Source organism: Asparagus officinalis, chromosome 4 (assembly GCF_001876935.1).
Source record: "Asparagus officinalis chromosome 4, Aspof.V1, whole genome shotgun sequence".
Classification (NCBI taxonomy): domain Eukaryota; kingdom Viridiplantae; phylum Streptophyta; class Magnoliopsida; order Asparagales; family Asparagaceae; genus Asparagus; species Asparagus officinalis.
In genome coordinates, this window is record NC_033797.1 from 128,138,730 (window position 1) to 128,161,389 (window position 22,660).

At 38.8% G+C, this 22,660-nt stretch overlaps 1 protein-coding gene across 1 annotated transcript in view; it reads left to right on the forward strand.

Moving 5' to 3' along the window:
• The window catches only part of LOC109839275, a 56,160-nt gene extending 34,135 nt beyond the window's left edge, over positions 1–22,025 (forward strand). Inside the window, exons 2-4 of the mRNA XM_020407704.1 lie at positions 19,277–19,595; positions 20,367–20,544; positions 21,505–22,025. Of these exons, the coding sequence (XP_020263293.1) occupies positions 19,277–19,595; positions 20,367–20,544; positions 21,505–21,983 (976 nt within the window). The 3' untranslated portion in view covers positions 21,984–22,025. The remainder of the gene's footprint in view (positions 1–19,276; positions 19,596–20,366; positions 20,545–21,504) is intronic.

A 22,660-nucleotide genomic window follows, 5' to 3' on the forward strand; every position in this document is an offset into this window, starting at 1 on the left:
TTGGGGTATCAGGGTTTGAAAATGGGTAAACTTGGGGGGTATCAAAGTCATAAAAGGTATAAATGTTGGGGTATCAATGTGTTGGGAAAAAAATTTAGGGTATCAAATTCTTAAATGCTATAAATGTCATGACAACAAAGTGTCAAATCAAAACTCTAGGATATCGAAGTTTAAAAAAGCAAATGTGAATATTAGAATTCCAAAGTGCAAAAATAACCCTCTCATTCATACGAGAATGATCCAAACACTGGTTGCATCCCTAGCAACATCAAACGTGTGTCAAGTTGAAACTTCCAAGCATTGGATTCTATTATACAAGATTAACTGCACCTAAACTAACTAAGAGATGCAATAATTACACTCCCAGTTGACTTAACCAGACCAGATCTGACTTCACGTGAGCCATTTTCGAAGTGGGTCAGCTTAGCTGAATAGATTTTTACTTCCCTAATACTAAACTTATTAATATATTCCGTATACGCGTATATCATAGCTGTGCTTATGTATATTGAATAAAACGACAACATTCTGATCTGCGCAAGATTTAGATTTAGGACTGCTGTGAGAAAAACAAGACATAAAGTAGATAGAATCGCTGCATCCCGACTCCACTGCATTAAAGAGCATATAAGTGCAAGATTGATAACTGAACTAGGCCTGAGTACTTCAACATAAATAAATATGTGTAAATTTCACAAAACACCCAAACCTTTCGGTGTCCCCCGCGAAAACACTCTATAAACTTTTTTTTCCCTCAGTTAACCCCCCCTAATTTTCCCCACAAAACCCCCCAACTTTCTTTTCCCTCGCGCATAGGTCATGGTCAGAGCTCCCTGTCCTCCTCTTGTCTTGTTGGAAAACTTCATACGCCTTGTATTCTTTACTGAATCTTGCTTCTGATGTTATGAAATTATAAAAAAATTCGTTAATTTAACTCATCTGGTTAAGGAGACGTTTTTGTGGCTCAAGAGCCAATACAAGGATCTCTGCAACTACAATTAACCATGTACGGAGATTATAGTCTAAGACGGATCGATGGTTTTGAAGTTGGAGGATTTGAAGGGAATTGGTGGGTTTAGTGGAAAAACAAAGGTTTCGTGGGGAACGGTCTGAAACTTTGGGGTGTCTTGTGAAATTTAATGAACCTGAACACAGCATTTTAGATCAGTACACGTAGTGCAGAGCAATCGCAAGGCAAAGAGATTGGGACTGGTAAATTCCAGGTCTCACTCTTCATAATCAGTACACAGCATGTTATATATTTTCTAAACAATATCTCAATCTTAAACCCGAAATCTTTCCTATCTCAAATCCTTTTCATAATCAGACATCTGTAACGAGCAAGATCTTTCTCAAAATTTTAGTCAAATTCTAACACGGCGCGAAAAACTTCTGATCTCTTGGTTTGTCTCGGAGAGGGAACCAAAGCCCACTGAACGCGCCCCCGCGCGATTCCGCATTCAATACAGTACCTCGGATCCCGGTCACGGGCTCTTCGCACACTTGTCCCCCTCCACCGTCAATCCCCGCACGTGCTCCTCCCTCCTTTTTTACCTGACATGCGTACGATCAACTGTTCATTTTCATCTTTACTCCCCTGGTAGGGTGCAAAAAGTGTACTCTCGCATTCTTTCAAATTTTGAAACTACCTCAGCCTATCTCTTCTAGGGATAAATTGTTGGCTATGGTGGGGGAGAAAATGCAATTTTGCCTTTAATAAATAGTAACACATTGCCTAGTGTGATGAATAGTTGGTTGTTTAAATTAGCTCTCTTTCTTTTGGCCTTTGAGGATTCCAAAGAAGGGGGTGTTTTGGGCTTTCTATTGTTTGGGCTTTGCATATCACACGCGCGCGCATGCAACGCCGAGCGCACCACGCCCCGCCGCACGCACACGCGCACGCATTTTTGTTTTTCAAACTTCATTTACACGTTTCTTTTATTTTTCACGTGGAAAACGAGCGTAACGGCTGCGAGATTTTGGCGAATTATTATGTGTGAATTTGGCAAACGTTACGCGGAGATTTTCAACGGCTAAGGGTTCCCAACCCTATATATACAGCCCTATGGTGAGCTCGAAAAAACACAGAAACGAAACGAAAGTTCTTCTCTTCTCTCCTCTATTCTTCAAAGTTGTTGTTTTCATCCAACTTTTTGCTTTTACTTTGGGCAACCGTCTTCATCTGAGCAGAAACTCTTTACTCTCGCCCGAGTACAGAGGCAGTCGATTCCGGAGATTTTTACCGCTAGGAGAGAGAGAATCATCTATGCCAGGGTAATAAACGGGTCCTCAATCTTCTAGGGCAGTGCTTGCACGACTGCTTCCCGATCAGGCCAGATTTTTTCTGTTTCATTTATTTTTTGGATTTCTATTTGCATGCTATAAGTTTAATTTAATAATTTCATAACAATCTAGAAGATTGTATTTTATAGTTGTTGATTTTTTAAATCCGAATGAATTTATAATTAACTGCTATCAGTTCCTGTTAATTGCCATAATTAATTACTTACATTAACCAGAAAAAATTGTTCCCAAAATATTATTTTAAAAAAATTATTCTGTTAGAAATTTAATCCAAAGGAAAAAAAAGTATTACTTAAATTAATCTTGTAAATTACTGTTTTAGAATTATATTATTCTGCTTACATTGTTCATAATTTTCATTTTATGTAATTAATTGTTCATATTTATTGATCAAATACATCATTTAAAGTCATACTCTCCTAAGTAACTAGTCGAGTGGTATTGACAAAATCTTCCATTCCTTCATATTTCAAAATACCTAGACTAGTTAACTTCAATCGGACTTATGGCTAACACAGATCATTCCAAGAGTGTTAAACCTGAGAAGTTCACCGGTGTTAACTACAAACGGTGGGCTAATCAGATGAGATATTGGCTCACTATCCTAGATCTCCTATCTGCCATTGACACTTCTTAATCTTCATCATTTGGATCTCAACCTATGAACTCCAACTCTCCTGATCCTGAACAAACTACATCTTCCACTTCTGTTTCTGGTGCTAGTTCCTTCTCTAGTCATATAAACTAGAAGAAATAAACTATTATTATTTTCATAGGATTCTTAGTGCACTTGCGGACAACCTTTATGACATATATTATGAGTTCAAAAGTGCTAAAGACCTTAGTGCACTTGCGGACAACCTTTATGACATATATTATGAGTTCAAAAGTGCTAAAGACCTATGGAATGCTCTTGGGACAACCTTTATGACATATATTATGAGTTCAAAAGTGCTAAAGACCTATGGAATGCTCTTGAAGCAGAATATGGCTTTGATGATGTCGGAATTCTGCGTTTCACCTCATCTTCCTTCAATAAGTTCATGATGGTTGATGACAAACCTATAAATGAACAAATTCTTGAATTCCAAGATTTCCTTCGTCACCTCTAATCAAAGGGAAACTCCTTTACTGATGACTTTAAAGTTTCATGTTTAATTGACAAACTCCATCTCTCCTGATCTAAATTTGCTAGAGATCTCCGACACAAGCAAGGAGATCCAACATTAACTGAAGCCCTCAAGGCTATTTGTATTGAAGACCAGTATAGACAAAATTCCAAAACCAAGACTAAAATAAAAGCTAAAGTGAACTTGGTAGAGGATAAGTCTAAATCTAAGAATTTCAAACCCAAAGGAAAGAAATTCAAGAAAAACCAGCAATTCTTCAACAAATTATCCTCCAAATCAAATCTCAATTCTTCCAGACATAAGTCTGATGGAAAGTTCTGCTATGTCTATGGTAGAACCAACCACTTGGCTCCCGACTGTTTCTATTGGAAGAAGGAACCGACAAACCTTGCTCCAAAAGGAAATGGATCCAATAAAGTAAATATGATTGAAGAAAATCCAAATTCCTTCAGGTTAGCCTCTTCTTCCTATCTTGTAAATTTTCTTATTTCTTCCACTAATTGGTACTTAGATTCTGGAGCTAATATTCATGTTTGCAATGATCGCACTTGGTTTTCAATTTACCAATAATTAAGTGGAGGAAGCATAAGCTTAGCAGATGACTCTACCAAATAAATAATGGGAAGTGGATGCATAGAGCTCATCATAACTTCTGGAAAAGCTCTAAATCGGCAAGGCGTTCATCATGTTCCATCTCTCCGCCGAAACTTAATCAGTGAATCTCTTCTCCTTAGAGCTGGATTTAGGATTATAAAGGAATCCAATAAATTTGTGATTATAAAGAATAATGTATTCATAGGGAAATGTTTTATCTGTAATGGTCTTTTCAAACTCAATGTAATCAATTCCAGTTCTAATAAAATTTTTGAATCTCCTGTTGCACAAATTATTGAATCTTGTGATGTTTGGCATTGACAACTCGGACATGTAAATTTCCAAACATTATAGAGAATGATTAAATTGAATCTTATTCCTAAATCTCATCTCATGACCTCTCATATAAGTGTGAGATTTGTGTTCAAGGAAAACACACTAAAACCCCCTTCAAGTCTATAACTAGAAACTCCGAACCTCTCGAATTAATTCATAGTGATGTGTGTGACTCGAACCGAGTTCTCACTCGAGAATGTAGGAGATATTTTATGACTTTTATAGACGATCACTCCAAATATTGTTATACCAATCTTCTCAAAACTAAGGATGAAGTTTTAGATAAGTTTAAGGTGTATAAAGTTGAATCTGATAATCAACTTGATAAGAAGATCAAGATTTTATGATCTGCTCGTGGGGAAGAGTATACCTCAAATGAAATGACTGAATATTGCTAAGAGCATGGTATTATTCATGAGGTAATGGCTCTCTATACACCACAATCTAACGAGGTAGCTGAATGAAAGAATAGCACCCTTATGGACATGGTGAACTGCATGTTACTCAATTCAGGAGCACTTGAAAATCTCTGGGGTGAAGCTCTTCTCTTTGCTTGCTTCATTCTTAATAGGATTCCCCACAAATCTTCTGATATAACTCCTTATGAATATTAGAAGAAGAGAACTCCTAGGTTGAACTTCTTCTGAGTTTGGGGTTACTTGACTAAGGTAGCTATTCCCGAACTTAAGAAGAGAAAAATATGATCTAAGACTATTGATGTTGCATTTATTAGATATGCACTAGATAGTAATGTTAACAGATTTCTAGTCATTAACTCTGAAATCAGTGACATATCCAATAATATTATCATTGAAGCAAGAGATGCATTCTTCTTTGAAAACATCTTTCCTTTCAAATCCAAAATCTTAGAAAATACTAATTCATCTCTTCCTTCTGATCTACTATCTTCTAGTTCTTCTCAGCCTCTAGATTTTGAACCTAGAAGAAGTAAAAGAGGTAAAATTTAAAAGGATTTTGGAGAAGACTTCTTTATCTTTCTTGTTGAAGGTGATCCAAGCTCCTTTAAAGAATCAATAGATTCTCTTGAATCGCTTTTCTGGAAAGAAGCCATTGATAATGAAATAAAATCAATAATGAAAAATCATACTTGGATACTCACCGACTTACCTTCAGATTGTAAACCTGTCAGTTGTAAGTGAATATTCAAGAAGAAACTTAGAGATGAAGGCTCCATTGATAAATATAAAGCTAGATTAGTAGCTAAAGGCTATACTCAGCAAAAGGGTATCGATTACTTTGATACATATTCTCCTGTAGCTCGAATCTTAATTATTCGAGTATTATTAGTCTTTGATGTTATTCATAAGCTGACCATACATCAGATGGATGTCAAGACTGTTTTTCTAAATGGTGATTTAGATGAAAAAAATCTATATGAACCAACCTGAAGGCTTCATTCTCAAAGGTCAGGAAAATAAAGTCTGCAAACTAGTTAAATCTTTGTATGGTCTAAAACAAGCTCCTAAACAATGGTACTAGAAATTTAAAAAAGTTATTGCACATTATGGCTTCTCTGTGAATGAACACGATAAGTGTGTCTATTCTAAAGTGATAAACAATAACTATATCATCCTATGTCTCTATATTGATGATATCCTTATCTTTGGAATAACTCTTGAAGAAATCTTAAAGGTTAAGAATTATCTCTCCAAAAACTTTGACATGAAAGACTTAGGTCTTGTTGACATGATACTTGGAATAAAAATCTCTAGAGACACTAGAGGAATACCCTGGAGTCTTTCTCATAGTATTGATAAAATACTGATCAAATTTAATTTTCGTAACTCTAAACTTGTCTCTACACCTTATGACTCTTCTATATCTTTGAAGAAGAATGAAGGTGAACATGTCTCCCAGCTAAAGTATTCTCAGCTAATTGGATCTCTCTTGTACATATCCAACCGGACTAGATCCGATATAGCTTATGATGTAAGGAGACTGAGTCGGTATACCAGCAACACTAGCAAAGATCAGTAGATTGCCTTAGAGAGAGTATTTAAATACTTGAAAGACATAGTTGACTATTGCTTGACTTACACTGGGTACCCTGATATAATAGAAGGGTATAGTGACGCCAACTGGGTCACAGATTCCAACAGTGTAAAGTCTACATCTAGATATGTATTTTTTTGTGGTGCAGCTGTATCCTAAAAATCCTGTAAGCAAACAGTAACTGTCAGGAGCACCATGGAGTCTAAATTAATTACTCTTGATACCACTTGCACAGAAGCAGAATGGTTAAAGGATCTACTCTCTGAACTTCCTTTGGTCCCTAAACTCTCTCCTCCAATTTCTATTCACTCTGATTCTAGATCCACTATAGAGCTTCTAAAGCAAGTGCATATTAATAAAAAGACTTAACATACATATTCAAATAAAATATAAATCTATACAACACCCACTAGGCAAAGTTGTGATTCTAGACTTTGTAAAGTTTGAAAAGAATCTTGCTGACCCTTTGACTAAGGGTCTACAAGGAGTATGGTTCTAGATTCATCAAGGGAGATGAGGTTAAGCCCATGGATGAGGTCACTGACAGCGAAAACCTAACCTTTATTTAGAGATGCAGTCCTAATGTTGGTTTAATGTGGTAGAAACAAGGTGGAGTAGTGACACTTGTGTGGAGCATTGACCTAGATATATTCATATATCATTACAGTAGCATTTGCTACTACTCCTTCTCTATGGTGACGAAGCTCTTATGATATAGCTGATTAGGTTGAGTTTTACTCTTAATAATTCCAACGCATGTATTGTGAAGGGTATGATATCCAGCTATAGTACCCTTGGAGGACTTACCTACGTGAGAGGAACCATAATGACCGTGGTTTGGGAGGCTGGGCTAACCCCTAGAAACTCTCATGAGTCAGTTCTTGTGAGCATGGCATTTAACGCTCAACTCACTTTGCTCAATAGATAAAGACGTATTATGTGTGATTTCATCAATATCTGGTACAATGGGCCAAATTCAAGACCTAGTCCATTATGTCCCTAAAGTTGTGATGAACCCACTAAGGAAAGGTTCAAAACCAAAAACTACATCTCCCGAATTCACGATATGAAAGGTTGTCCAACCTATATTTGTTTTATAATTTATTGATTTATTTATTTTAAAATTTTTAGTCAAACATTGCCTTTGGGGGGAGGATTGTTGGCTATGTTGTGGGAGAAAAGGCAATTTTACCTTCAATGAATAGTCTCACATTGCCTAGTGTGATGAATAGTTGGTTGTTTAAATTAGCTCTCTTTCCTTTGGCCTTTGAGGATTCCAAAGAAGGGGGTGTTTTGGGCTTTCTATTATTTGGGCTTTGCAAATCACATCGTGCGTGTGCGCGCATGTTATGCCACACCTCACCTCTCCGCGCCGCGCCGCGCGCACGCCACACCACGCCATGCCACACCGCACGTGCACGCGTTTTTGTTTTTCAAACATCATTTTACACATTTCTTTTATTTTTCACATGGAAAACGAGTGTAACGGCTGCGAGATTTTGGCGAACGTTACGCGTGAATTTAGCGAACGTTATGCAGAGATTTTCACCGGCTAAAGGGTTCCCAGCCCTATATATACAGTCGTATGGTAGCTCGAAAAAACATAGATTCGAAATGAAAGTTCTTCTCTTCTGTCCTCTGTTCTTCAAAGCTATTATTTTTATCCAAGTTTTTGCTTTTACTTTGGGCAACCATCTTCATCTGAGCAGAAGCTCTTTACTCTTACCTAAGTACAGAAGCTGGCTAATTACGAGGGTTTTTATTGCTAGGGGAGAAGGGATCATATGCGCTAGGACGATAAGCAGGTCATCAATCTTCTAGGGCAGTGCTTGCAAGACTGTTTCTCGAAGAGGCCAAATTTTTCTGTTTAATTTATTTTTTAGATTTCTATTTGCATGCTATAAGTTTAATTTAATAATTTTGATAACATGAATTACAATGGTCATGAGTGACCGACTATTATGGTATTATGTGTCAGACATAGACTTGAGCTATAAGATCTTTCATGTTTTATTCCTTCTCTTTATAGTACTATGAATGGAATGTAAAATGTTGAGTTATCATTGCTGCTCACTGACGGAACAGGCCTGGCTGCATGTGGGCTAAGCTAAACACTTTGGTCCTTGGGCCTAGCCTCAAACCTGACCTAGCCCACAGAGTTGGTGGAGCTCGGGTCAGGTCGAGGCCGATAATATATGGGCTAGGTAGGGTTACAATCCACAGCGAGCTAGGCTGGGTCAACACATGCTCACCCATAACCCCTTGCATCAATATTAAATTCACATATAGACCCTATATACATGCAGAACGAATGACTAAATTATTACGCCCGGCAGAAGCAGACTCAATATTCACAATGAGTCGGTAAGCAATGCATGAAGAATCACAATGAATGCAATCCACAATAGAATGACCAAAATCAACGCAAACACAGAGAATTTTATAGTTCGGCAAATTGCCTACGTCCACAGGGAGATGATGGGGAGATTTTACTATATGGAGGAGAAATACAATGGGTTACAACTCTCAAACTATCACAATAACCCTAACCAACAAGGTCTTACCCCCTCTCAATAATATCCCTCTCAAAGTGCTCAAATAACTCTCTTTTCTCTAGTAAAAACCCTAACAACGTGCTTCTATTTATATAAACAACCCAAATCCAAAACAGACTAGGAAACAAGTTTCTGACCGGCCCGCTATCAGTCGACTGATGACTTCCCATCAGTCGACCGGTAGATCTTTATCGATCGACTGATAGGAGTGTATCAGTCGACTGTCTAGTGAAATTTTCTATGTTCCTGCAGTGTACCCATTATCGGTCGAGTAGTCATTGTTATCAGTCGACTGATGGTCCTACTACTGTGCATGCATGATACTTCACCAATCTTTCAATTCTCCACTTCGGCAAAGTGATCCCAAAACTGAACCGACTCCAATACGAGCACTAATGTGTCGTCTCACAAATCCGGCTATACTAATGTGGTTGCCTACGTACCCCCTCTTCCATGGGATCAAGCCACCCGTAGTTCATCCAAATGGTCTTGACAGGCCTTAACAAGAACAAATCCGTAACAAATGATCAAACTTGCTGCTATGGACCACCTTCGTGAGCATATCTGCTAGATTGTCTTTTGCGTGGATCTTCATAAGCTCCACATCCCCATCTTCAAGAACATCCCGGACGAAGTGATAACGAACATCGATGTTCTTCGTCCTCTCATGCAAAACTTAATTCTTTGCTAAATAGATAGCACTCATGCTATCACAAAAAATGGTGACAGATCGCTGCAAAACACCAAAATCCTCCAAAAGTCCTTGAAGCCAAATTGTCTCCTTAACAGCTTCTGTAATCACCATATACTCTGCCTCTGTCATCGACAAAGCAACTATAGACTACAAGGTGCATCTCCAACAAACCGGCACACGGGTCAAAGTGAACATCAAACCAACGTTGAGAGTGTCTCGAATGTACTTCAAAATCCATCTCATGACATCTCAATGATCCAAACCTGGGTCATGCATGTATCGTGAAACCATGCTAACTGCCTGTGATAGATCCGGCCTCGTATATACCATTGCGCACATTAAACTTCCCACTGTGTTTGTATAAGAAGTCTTCGACATCAACTCTCTATATTCAACTAGCTTTGGTGAGAGATCGGTTAAAAGCTTCAAATGGGCTCCCAAAGGTACACTAACTGGCTTCGTCTCTATACTAACATTAAATCATTGTAACATCTTCTTCAAATAAGCCACCTGTGTTAAACAAATTCTACCCTTATTCTTGTCTTTGTTGATATCTATCCCTAAATATGATTTGCTTCACCCAAATCCTTCATATCAAATTCACTAGAAAGCTGTATCTTCAATTTATTAATTGCGGATCTGGAAATAGAAGCAACTAACGTGTCATTGACATAAATCAACAAATAAATGTATGCACCTTCATGAAGCTTGTGATAGTATACGCAAGGATCAACCTGGCTCCTAATATATGACTTGTCGAGCATAAACCTATCGAATCGCGTATACCATTATCTCGAAAATTGCTTCAACCCGTATAGCGACTTCTTTAATGTACACACCAATTTTTTTCCCCTACAGCTCGAAACCCCAATGGCTAAGTCATATAAATTTCTTCACCAAGATCACCATGAAGAAATACTATCTTCTTATCAACTAGATCCCAAAGCTTGTATCCTTTCACACCATGCTCCCACAAAGATGGTTTACCTAGCTCGATGTTCTAATTTATCAGTTTTGACATGATAAAATGCAGGGCACCCAAAAACCCTGAGTTGATCATAGTCATGTGCTGGTTCTCGCGAGCACATCTTCATAGGGGTCTTCCCCTCTATCACAGATGAAGACAACCTATTAATGAGATGGATCACATATGTAAGTGCATCGGCCCAAAAGATCTTCTCTAAACCACTCTGTGATAACAAATATCGAATCTTCTCCAGTAAAGATCGATTCAACCTCTCTGTCATCCCATTCTGCTACTGCATTGTAGGTGTTAAAAATTACCTATAGATCATCGTATGTAGCTCAAGACAGAGAGAAGGCAATAAACGTTATCATCTAAGTTGCAGAGGATCATCCAAAGCTAAAGATCAACTAAAGAATACACAAGAAACACATCACACGAGTTTTAAGGCACAAAATAAGCTTATAGCTTCTGAAACAGTTACAACTATCTCAAAAACTGTGAAGAAGCCAACACGCTTCCGAGACAGTTGCAACTGTCTCAAAAATTGTAAATAAGCCAACACGCTTTCGAGACAGTTACAACTGTCTCGGAAGCATGAAGGAAGTCTACCACTTTCGGGACACTCACAACTATCTCGAAAGCTAAGGAGAGAGAATAGAGGTTTTCTTAAGATTTGTGTGTACCACATGGCTCCATAACTACCAAAGATTGTGTTTGAATGTGGAGGAGTAGTTACAAGTGGGAATCACGTCCACAACCGCAAGAATCATGGCATTGAAACGTGTTTAAAGCAGTTACAAAATAGCTGAAAGAAAGCATGCTTCCGAGACAATTACAACTGTCTCGAAAATGGAAATTCAATCACGCTTCCGAGACAGTTACAACTGTCTCGGAAATAGAACTTCCCCGATATGACTTCTTTTCAACTGTTATCTTTAGTTATTATTCCTAAAGGCTATAAATACCTCCTAGGACCATTACTGATGAGGATCCAAGCAGAGAGAGCAAATTGAGCAGAGAACTTGAGTATTTTGGAGTGTTCTTCTCAAGAGAGAGAGAGAGTTTTCATCAAATTCGAGTGAAAACAGCAACTTTGGGATTCCTTAAGATCTAAGCTTCGACTTGATCTTGAGAAGAGTGTTTATCTTACATTGATAAGATATTCACTTACCTTTTTTCTTACTTCTAAACAAAGCAAGAATCTCCAAATAGCCTTCACGGTTCAATCAGAATCTGTGAATCGGTGGTCCACGGGCTAACACACCCCCGGCACAAGCAAAGATCTCGTGTAAGTAACGATCCAAACAACGATCCTGCGTGTGTTTCTAAGGAGCTTATAATTTAATTTTTGTTATAAAGAGTAGTTTTACAAAGCACGAAGCTCACTCTTTTGTATTCATTGTAATTGATAAACAGTTATAATGAATTCTACAACAGAACTTGTTCCTAACATAAACATGCTGGCGACCACAGTGGGAGCTAACGGTCTCGCTGCCGAGATCGTCGTGTCGTAGCCGATCAAGATACCGGTTGAGTCCACGGCAGAGTACGAATTCGACCAACTGAAGTTTGAGGAATATTTATCATCCTCATCTGTAAAATCTTCCTCGCCTCGCAATTGCAGGAAGATTTTGCCTTATAAGAAGGTTTTCAAGTTTTCAACTCCGTCGAATGCTACAGGTGAAGACTCTCGCCCGATTGTTGTTAAGGATTCTACTCGTAACATCTCTGCTCACAATGACTCTTCTCCAGTTAAGGAGTCATTAAATCAAAACCCACTGGCACTGACAAAAAGGGCTCGTCAGAGACAACGTCAGCACTGCGCTCATCAAATAGCTAAGGCCTTGGAACAAACCAATGGGGTTCGTTACTATGCGGACCTAGAGTCGAGGAAGCATCGAGTGGTCTAGTTGCCTCAATGACAAACTACTCACATCTCTACTAAACTTACAACAGAGAAATGGACTCTCGTCAAAAGGGCTCATTCGACCCTTAAAGAACGCATACAAAAGTGCCGTGCAAACGCCACTCGTGCCCGTGCCCTTCGTCCACAAACACAAGAAGGCAAGAAGGAAATGGTGGTCAAAGAATCACCAAAGAATCGTAAAGTTTGGATTCATAAATCTGAACTTGTGCAAAAATCAGATCTGCGAAATACATCCTTTAACCGAGACAGTTGTAAGTGTCTCGGCCAAAGAGGTCATATCCGAGATACTTATAAGTGTCTCAGACAAAAGAGCCATACCCGAGACACTTGCAAGTGTCTCGGACAAAGAGGCCATATCCGAGACACTTGCAAGTGTCTCAGACAAGAAAGCTATATCCGAGATAGTTCTAATTGTCTCGGCCAAAGAGGAGCTTCCAAGGCCTCTCATTCGACACCATCGACATGCATTCATGGTCCGTCTACTGCAACCACATCTGCTACATTACCAGTGAAGCCGTGGGTCAGTCCTGACATGTCAAAATTAAGGATCACAATGGCAGATCACCTCGGTCCTTTATCTGATGATTGAGGCAAAGCTCTGGTCAAGGAACACTTGGGTTTAATGAGCGAACCCCGAATAAACTCTTACGCTGGGGGTTGTAAATATCCTCCTATCAGGACAAAGCAATCCCAAGAGGGGAAAACTTTAATTTCTTCTCGTTTGGGGCATGTAAAGACTCCATCCCCGCAAGGGGGTGGATCTAAACATATAACATTGGATCGCTCAGAGGCGACAACAAGTCATCTTGGGTATGTCAATAAGGTACAAACATAAAAACAGAAGATAGGTTGCTCTAGTCACCATACTGACAAGCTGTACTATCAAACTAAGGGTGGAAACAAATCATGAAAAAGGACTGTTCGAGAAACAAGCTCTCATTGTGTATGTGAAAAGCTTATCAAAGCAGTGTTGTCTGAATGCAGCTGCTCTAAAGTCGAACCGCCAAGGGTTTTTGTATTCCAAAGACTTTCTACCAAAACATCAAAGTTTGGGCCAAGGCATTTCCGCAAAAGAATATCTACCGTTCAACATAATGAGCTTCTAGAGGTCGCTATCAATATGACCGATAGAGGAAAACGATATTCAATCAACGTTGATCCTGATTTTTCTCCGGGAGGGAAAGTTGATCAGGGCCTCTCTCAAAGAATGTCACGGCTACAGCTAAGGGCCACTAGAACAGAGATTATAGAAGAATGCATGAAGGGTTCTCTTCAGATGAGGAACTCTCAAATACTTATTCTGCAGTTGTCTCTGATGATACAATATCTAATGTAGGACAAGCCAGAGAATCGTTCACAATTACGCCTGATCAATTAGCCCATATATTGCAAGAAGCTTTAGTTAAGCAACGAGAAGAGATCAGAGCTGAAATAAAAATGGATATGGAGTTGACAATGCAATAGATGAGGGATTTGCAGGCTCAACAACATCTACAACAGGCGGAATCAAGTCAAAAGGCTAAATCTAGCAGGCGTAATACTATACCGGTTCGGATAACTAAGGTTGATAGTGACCAAGAGGTGGATGAAACTATCTTTGCTGATCCTCCTCCTAATAAAGATAATTATGAGGGTGATTCGGTCAAGTCGACTACCCAACCTTCTCAAACTCACCCGAAGAAAAATATGGATGAGGATAAGAAAATGAAGGAGCTTTAAAACAAAGTTAATGCTTTGATGACGGTTCAAGAAGTGAAGAAAACGGATATTCCGTTCCCGTATCCAAGGGAGTGGGATTTAATTCCTTACCCTTCAAAATTCAGTCTGATTAACTTTACTCATTTTGATGGCAAGGGTTCACCCACTCAAAACTTGATTTATTTCAAGTCTCATTTAGGTACAATCTCCGGAAACAAGGCTTTGATGGTCCGGTCATTCGTTGGGATCCTTCGTGGGGCCGCCTTCGATTAGTACCAATGTCTTAAGCCTGGAAGCATCAACAGTTGGGATGATATAGAAGGTTTATTCCATAATAGTTTCTTCGACAACGATACCGAGGTATCGATTGGTACTTTGTTGGATGGGAAACAGAAAGATAGAGAATCAATTGATGTCTTTGTTAAATGATTCCGAAACAAAACGGTAAATTGTCGAGATCTGCTCACTGAAGAATTCATCCTTCAGACATACCACAATAACCTTTCTTTGGATGTCCTAGAAGTTATGAGAGTCGTACCTTCCAAAACGTGGAAAGAATTAAAAGTGCAAGGTGAACAAGCTAAACGCTTTCTCAAGAGAAAGAAGCTTGAGAGAGGTCAGCAACCAGCTAACCCTCAAAAGCAGAATTTTAACCCTCGAGGAAGAGGAAAGGGGCTTGCGATTACTGTTGATGCTCACCAGACGTCACAACAATCACAACAGTCATCTTTCCAGCTGCCACACCAATCGCAACAATCTCTAAGGCAACCCAAGACCTCGGAACCTAGATTTTTGAAAAAATATTCCTTCAGGGACGATGAAGTACTGGTTATCTTTAAATATCTTTTAGATAACAATAAGATCAAACTTCCACCGGTTACAAATCAGGAAGAAGTTAAGAAGACTACAGACCCGAAATATTGTGCATATCAATGAAGGGTCCATCATCCCACCAAGGCGTGTTATATCTTAAAAGACAAAATATAGACCTTGATCAATGTTTGTATCGTGACCGCAAAGCCAAAAGAGAAGAAAGTAGGCGCGAATACAGTATACATTAGCTTCGGTTCAGTTCCTTTGTTATGGTTTCAACCTGAACCTGTATCAAAGGTTAAAATACAAATCGTTAATGATGACCCTCATGGATAACGTCAAAAGGGACTTGTGTCACATACAGCTCCAAATGGCGAAATCCTCTGGGTTCATCCCAATCTGCTTGAAGATGAACAATTGATGACATCCACATCCAAGAAGAGGATGAAAGGCAAAGGAAAAGAGAAGTCTTGTTACGGGGCCTCGGTAATTCCTGAAGAAAATGATGAAGAAATCCTAAAGAATAGGAAGATCGACAATTTCGAAAGCTAATCGGTGCTTTGGCTATCATGTGCACTTCTGTGACTTAACCTCTAGCTTGTCCATGACATGGTCACTGATATGAACATATGCCACACAATCGAATACTCGCAAATGTGAGAAATTGATCTTCTTACCACTCCAAACCTCCTCTAGAATCCCGTAATCTAATGGAACTGATGGCCCATGATTAATCAAGCAAACTGTCGTATACACCATATCCGCCCAAAATGTCATAGACAGACCTGCATGTAATCGCATGCTCCTAGTACTCTCCGTCAATGTCCTGTTCATCCTCTCTGCAATGTCATTTTGCTACGATGTCCCTGGAGTAGTCCTCTCCAAACGAATCACATTTAGAGTAAAGAACCTCTTGAACTCCTCCAGCTCGTATTCTCCATCGTTGTCTGATCTCAGACACTTCACATTTAGATCTATCTCGTTCTCTACAATGACCTTCCACTTCTTGAAGATCCCGAATACCTCTAACTTGTGCTTCATGAAGTATACACACACCTTCCTCGAGTGATTGTCGATGAAGGTGACATAGTATGTCGAACCCTCAAGAGAAGATACGCTAGTTAGACCCCATACGTCAGTATGAACTAACTCTAGCTTCTGAGCTTTAGGTGGCATTCCACCCATCTAAAAACTAACTCTCTTCTGCTTTCCAAAGATGTAGTCCTCGCAAACACCGACTTTCACGGAATCGATGCCAGTTAGCTTCCCCTGTGAATGTAGAATCTTCATCCCCTTCTCGTTCATATGTCCTAGTCTATTGTGCTACATATTTGTACTCTCTTTGCTAGCTGCAATTACGAGGGTGTCACTCGCATGTGAGGTGAGGTAGAGAGTTCTTGTTTTGTTACCTCGGGCAACAACCATAGTATCGTTTGAGATCCTCCAGAATCCCCAGTGAATGTCAAAACATAGCCTTCTGCTCTAAGCTTGCCAACCGAAATAAGATTTCTCTTCAGCTTCGGTACCTGCCTCACGTTCTTCAGATTCTACTTGGATCCCTTCAACTCTATTTACACATCTCCTCTTCCAATAACACTACAGGGTTCATTATCCCCTAAGTATACTTTCCTAAAGTTCACTGCTACATAGTTATGAAGAAGCTTCCTATTAGCAGTGGCATAGAATAAGGCTCCTGAGTCGATGACCCCAAAAATCAAAATCGATGTCCATAGCTTGGATCAATGCATCATGCACGATATGAGCCTCATGCTCATTCGCATCCTTCTTTTGTGCTTTACAAGCTGAAGATATATGACCCTCCTGGCCGCAGTTCTAACACTTTCCTTTGATAGGCCTAACTTTTGAGTTTGACCTCTTCTTGTTTGACTTTGACCGATTCCTGTTCTGATCCCCTTCTTCTGGCTTTTGCCTCTTTGCTCGAAATTTAGGGCTGAACCTAAACCTTCTGATTCAGACGATTTCCTTCTAACCTCCTCGGATAGAATCATGCTAGCAACCTCGCTCAGCTTTAACTTGTCCTTCTTCGTCAAATTACTAATTGCCATCACACAACCTGCCTAACTATCCGACATCTGCGATAGAATCAATAGGGCCTGCACTTCGTCATCGAACATGATGTCTACGGAGATGAGTTGATCAACAATCATGTCAAACTCGCTGAGGTGCATTGTGAAGGAGCGTCCTTCTGTCATCTTGAGATTAAAGAGTGTCATGATGAGATGCACCTTGTTTGCGATAGATGGTTTCTCGTACATCTTCGGGAGCACTTCTATAAGCCCCATCGTCGTCTTCTCCTTCAATATGTTGTATGCGAATGTCTTGGCGAGCGACAACCGGATTTGTCCTATAGCTTTCCTATCTAGTATTTCACAATCCTCGTTTGACTCTTCTTTCTTCTTTCCCTTAGCCTTGCCCATCAATGAGCGATACAAGTCCTTCTAATACAGATAGTCATCCATCTGCGACTTCCAGTAGGTCAAGTCTGAACCGTCAAACTTTTCAATCTTAGATTTATTTTTCTCTGTCATGACTCTCTCACAATCCTTCTGAACGAAGCTCTGATACCAGTTGTTGGGGATTCGAAACAATCAAATCGAACCATTGCCCTTCCGGACCTTGTGTTTGGGAGTAGAAAAGTAAGAAAAATCACAGCAAATAAAAGATAAAAACTTGTAGGAAAGTAAACAAGAAAGAACACATCATATTTAACGAGGTTCGGCAATCGTTCCTACGTCATCGGGAGCTACACCACATAATTCTTTGATTAATATTGCAGAAGATTACAATGCCCACAAATATGATCTAATCTCTCTGAGATTTCTCTGAAGAATTCTCTCAAAACCCTTTTTTCTGATGTCTAATCTCTTCTAAGGTGTTCCATATATATAGAAAACCTAAAACCAAAACATACTAGGAATTCTAAAACCAAAAAAACAAAACAGATTAGGAATCCTAATAGGCTATTACCAAAACAGATTAAGAATCATGTTACTAAAACAGATTAAGAATATTTTTATCAAAACAGATTAGAAAACCTGCTATCCAACAAGTTGTTTGATTCCAGGTTTGAGCAGTCTACATCCCTTAGACTAACAGAAGCTACCTCCTCACTTCCCATTTATAAAAAAGGGCCATAAAAAAGCCCATCGAGCTCCCTCAACATCTTCAGTGCGCTTTCAAACGATGGCCAGACCCCAAAAACCCTTGTTACTGCTCAGAGACTATCTCGAGCTTGACTCCTAGGGAGAGGTTGTAACCGAGCACTTGAGGAGGAGGACACGGGCTAGGACCAACACTTAGTGTGTGAGGTGTGATTACATAGTGATTGTATTGTGAGGTGTAAACGTTGTTCGGGTGAACGTAGAAAACCCGGTTGTGATAGTGGAGATCTCCTCGAGGTGAGGAGCGGGGACGTAGGTCGTGGGGACCGAACCTCGTAAACATATCGTTTTGTTTGTGATTGCATTGGCGTTCTTATTCTTGTTTTCATATCTTATATCGCCTTTGTGTATTGCTCATCATATTACCCTATCACTTGTGTAGATTGTTTATTTTACCCTTGTGTTAGTTCATATATCCTTGCTCATATATTTGTAATATCTCATTGATAGGATATATTCATTTGTTCATATTGCTTATCCTAGCTTACGTATCTTGTTGTATTTTATACTTGCTAGGATAACTTATTAATTAGTTTTAATTGGCATTTAATTGGGATTAGATTAGCATAAACCCTAATTCACCCCCCTCTAGGGTCTAACAATTGGTATCAGAGCTTGGTGCTCTTTGATTTAAGGACTAACCGCCTTGAGTTAAAGATCCAAGTTATCTTATTAGTGCTAATCTAATTTTGATTATTGTGCCTCTTGCATTTCATCTCTATGGATATGAATGATTCATCTTGCTTAGGATATGCTATTAATATTGCTCCTCGTTTGGATACTTTTCCCTATGCTCAATGGCGTATTAGATTTAAACTTTTCGTTCAATCTAATCAATTTGATCTATGGAAAATTATTGAGGATGCTTATGTTGTTCCTATTTTGGAAAAATCAAAATGGTGTGACAATGACAAAAGATTGTTTAACATGAATAAGCTCTTTTTAGGATTTTTGATTAGTGCTTTTCACTCATCATTTTCTAACAAACTTGCTAATTTTGATAGTGCTTATGCGTTATGGAAACTTATTGAAGCACATGAAGGAAAATTGGAGGCTATTCAAGAAGCGTTGGAAAATCCCGCTTCGGCAGGAGGTTCTCATGGAAGAAGACACAAGAGAAGGAGGCCGTGGTCGTTACAGTTAACGACATTGTTCGGTTGAAATCTTTTGATGATGAGACGCGTAGAGAGCGGAGGAGAACATTGTATTTTACTTCGTCGCCGCCGCCTGTTGCTAGTAGCTCCAGCAGCTGCTCTGAGGACGCCGAGCAAAGATCGGAGTCCTTCGCGTCGTCGTCGTCGAGCAGCAACTCTGTAGATGTCCAGACTCAGAGCCAGAGCCAGAATCAGAATCTGTATCAAAATCCTATACAACCGTCAGAGGTGCGTTTTACTTATTTCTACGTTCACATGCTAATTTACTGAGTTATCTATCAATTGTTTAATCTACGACTATGATTTATTTCGAATGAAGCTAAAGTGAACACAGATCACATAGTTTCAGGGCGCAACCTCCTAAAATGAGATATATTATGACAAGCTTGGTCCGATTTTGAGAATAACATGATCTTGTTTTTGGATAAAACCGAGCTAATGTTAGCTCAGTTTACAAATTATTGATTTTATTACTTAGTTTAAGATCTTGTTTATTACTTAGTTTAAAATTGTTGATTTTTATTGTATTCTTATCTTGGTTAGGCGTGATGAGTAGCCTAGAGTTGTCCATTACATTGCGATTAACGCATTCATTTTGCATGGTAAATTAGGGTTAGGGATTCTTGCGTCTTTATCACGTACCAATTAGAGAGATGGGGCCCTTGCTTATCTTTGGACTTAGCTCTCCACTTGAAAATTTTGGGTGTCCTACAGAAAAGGAAGTGCAATGTAATTTTTTTTTGCAGTATTTTGTTGTTATTATTTTTGTCGGCTAGTAAAAAAGATGGTTAATTGTTTTGATTCGGCCCGAGCTCTTGTCGGTGGGCTTGGGATCCTTGCGGATCGAGTTAAAACAGGTATTGTGGACTTGATCAGTTGAGTTCTATAAACTACACACATGTACACCTAAATGTAACTTTTGGATAGACATTGTGATTATTCAAGAAAATTTATTTATTGTTTATTTTAGCTCTTTTTTTTTTTTTTTTTTTTTAACAGGAAGGAGCGAACGAGAAGTTAGAATGCAAAGGGTCCCAATCCGAAGAAGAAAAAGAACAACTGAGCCCGATATCAGTCATGAATTTTCCTTATCAGGAGGAAGGAGACAAAAATGAAGGTGAAGAGGATGAGGCAAGCTCTTCTGGTTTTGAACAAAGCCTCGCTAATAATATTAAAAGTACGTATGCCTTCATGGCCCTTTTTTTTTCCTAAATTCCTATACTCTTTAAAGTAGGATTAATTGCATTAAAATGTGACATTCCATATGTAAGATTCTTTTGCAAGATTAAATATTAATTATAAAATACATAATAACTTTTGCTATTTGCCTGTCTTATTAAGAGCAGGCCTTTTTTTTTTCGTAAGCACCCACGCGTACAAGAAAGCAATAGCTGGCGTTTGGGGCCCCACAAAAATCCCAAAGAAAAAGCTGCCATCTTTCATTTCAATTTCATACAATTAATATAGCAGTTTGAATCCAAGCCCATGCTAGAATTTATGGTAGTTTGAAAAAGACTTTTACAATAATATTAATCTTAAAATTTTCCAAATAATTAACACCTTGACCCTGTAAACCATCATAAATGATTATTCAAACTACAAAATTACTATTTTTTTTATACATCCAAGAAATTGTTTCCTCCCTCTCAAAAAAAAAAAAAAAGAAAGAAAGAAAAAACCGATAAAATAAAAAAATTGTTTCCTATACCTTGAACTTTATTTGAATTGGAAATATTAATTTATAAAAGTAGAAGGTATATTATTGATAGGACATGTATAGAAGGGTAAAGGATACTATAAAAGTTATTATAGGGGTAAAAATCGACAAACAAAATTTTGGACCAATACAAACGATGCATAAGTATACAAATAGTTAAATTAGTAGTTCATCCATATATAGTTCTTCCTCTGATAAGGAAAAGACCACAGATGTTCCTAAATGTTTTTTTTAATATCATAATTAAGAAATATTACACATGTGATGATTACAAGCGGGTAACAAACTGCGCCACTAATAAATATTGGCCCCCCAAAAGACAAATTTCTATGGGAGGTTTTTTCCCCTCTTTTTTTTGGGGTGGGGGGGGGAGTAGCAGTAATTTTCTCATATAATCTCTTGTTTCCCATATGGATGCAGGGTCAAAGCACAGGCTGCTGCATAAGATCCGACGGTTCGAGACTCTCGCTGACCTTCTGGACCCACTCAACCTCGATCTCCGCTTCGCATGTACCGAGGAGGAAGCGGACAGAGTCCACGTGGCATCACCCCACGCGATCACTGCCCGTGACCTAATCCATCGGCTGAGATCTGACCTCCACAGTAAACCCCAGTCCGACGAATTGCTCTTCGAATTTTTCGTGGATGAGTTATCGTGGTCCGCAGGAACAACGAACGAAAACATCGGACGGTTGTTACCTGCAGCTGTTGACTGGATCAACGGCACGGGTTTCATAAACATGGAGGAACACGGTAAGTCGCAGCTGGACGAGATGGAGCGGAACGGAAGGTGGAGATGCTTCGGGTTTGAAAAGGACGACGTGGCTGCTGACGTGGAGATGGGAATCTTGGGATCTCTGCTGCATGAGCTCGTCCTCGAGCTCGCCGTCACGGACTAATTTAGTTAGCAATTAGTTAAGGGCTTAATTGCACTGAAACAGAATATAGTTTCCCCTACTTTGCACTTGTACATATATCCCACTCGTATTTTATAGCACTTATATACCTTAAAGTTTTTAAAACCTACACTTATTTATTCTTTTTTTTTTTTTGCAGCACTTATATACCCTAAAGCCATGCACATAAACATCCTAAAGTTTTAAAAAAAATATGTACTTAAATGCCCCAAATATTTTAAAATTGCACTTAAACACCCTCAGTTATCAAACTTGAGGGGTATTTAAGTGCATGTTTTGAAAACTTTAAGGTATTTAAGTACTAGTTTCAAAAGCTTTAGAGTACTTAACTATACGGGTTTTTAAAACCATAGGGTATGTAAATGTTCCAAAATTAATGAGGATATGTAAGTCAAAGTTTTAAAAATTTTAGAGTGTTTAAGTGCTACCAAACACAAGTGATGGTATATATATAAGTGCAACGTAGGGGAAAATATTGGGAATTTTAAGTGTAATTAAGCCTTGTTTAACAATGAGATTGTAGTAGGGTCTGGATGTAAATGTGTACTGGTGAGGGCACATAGAAATTGTAGGGTGGCGATGATAGGTTTGCTTCTTGCAAACCAATTTTGATAGAGGGGTTTTTCTAAGCAAAAAGTTGTTTTACTATTTTTCTTGTT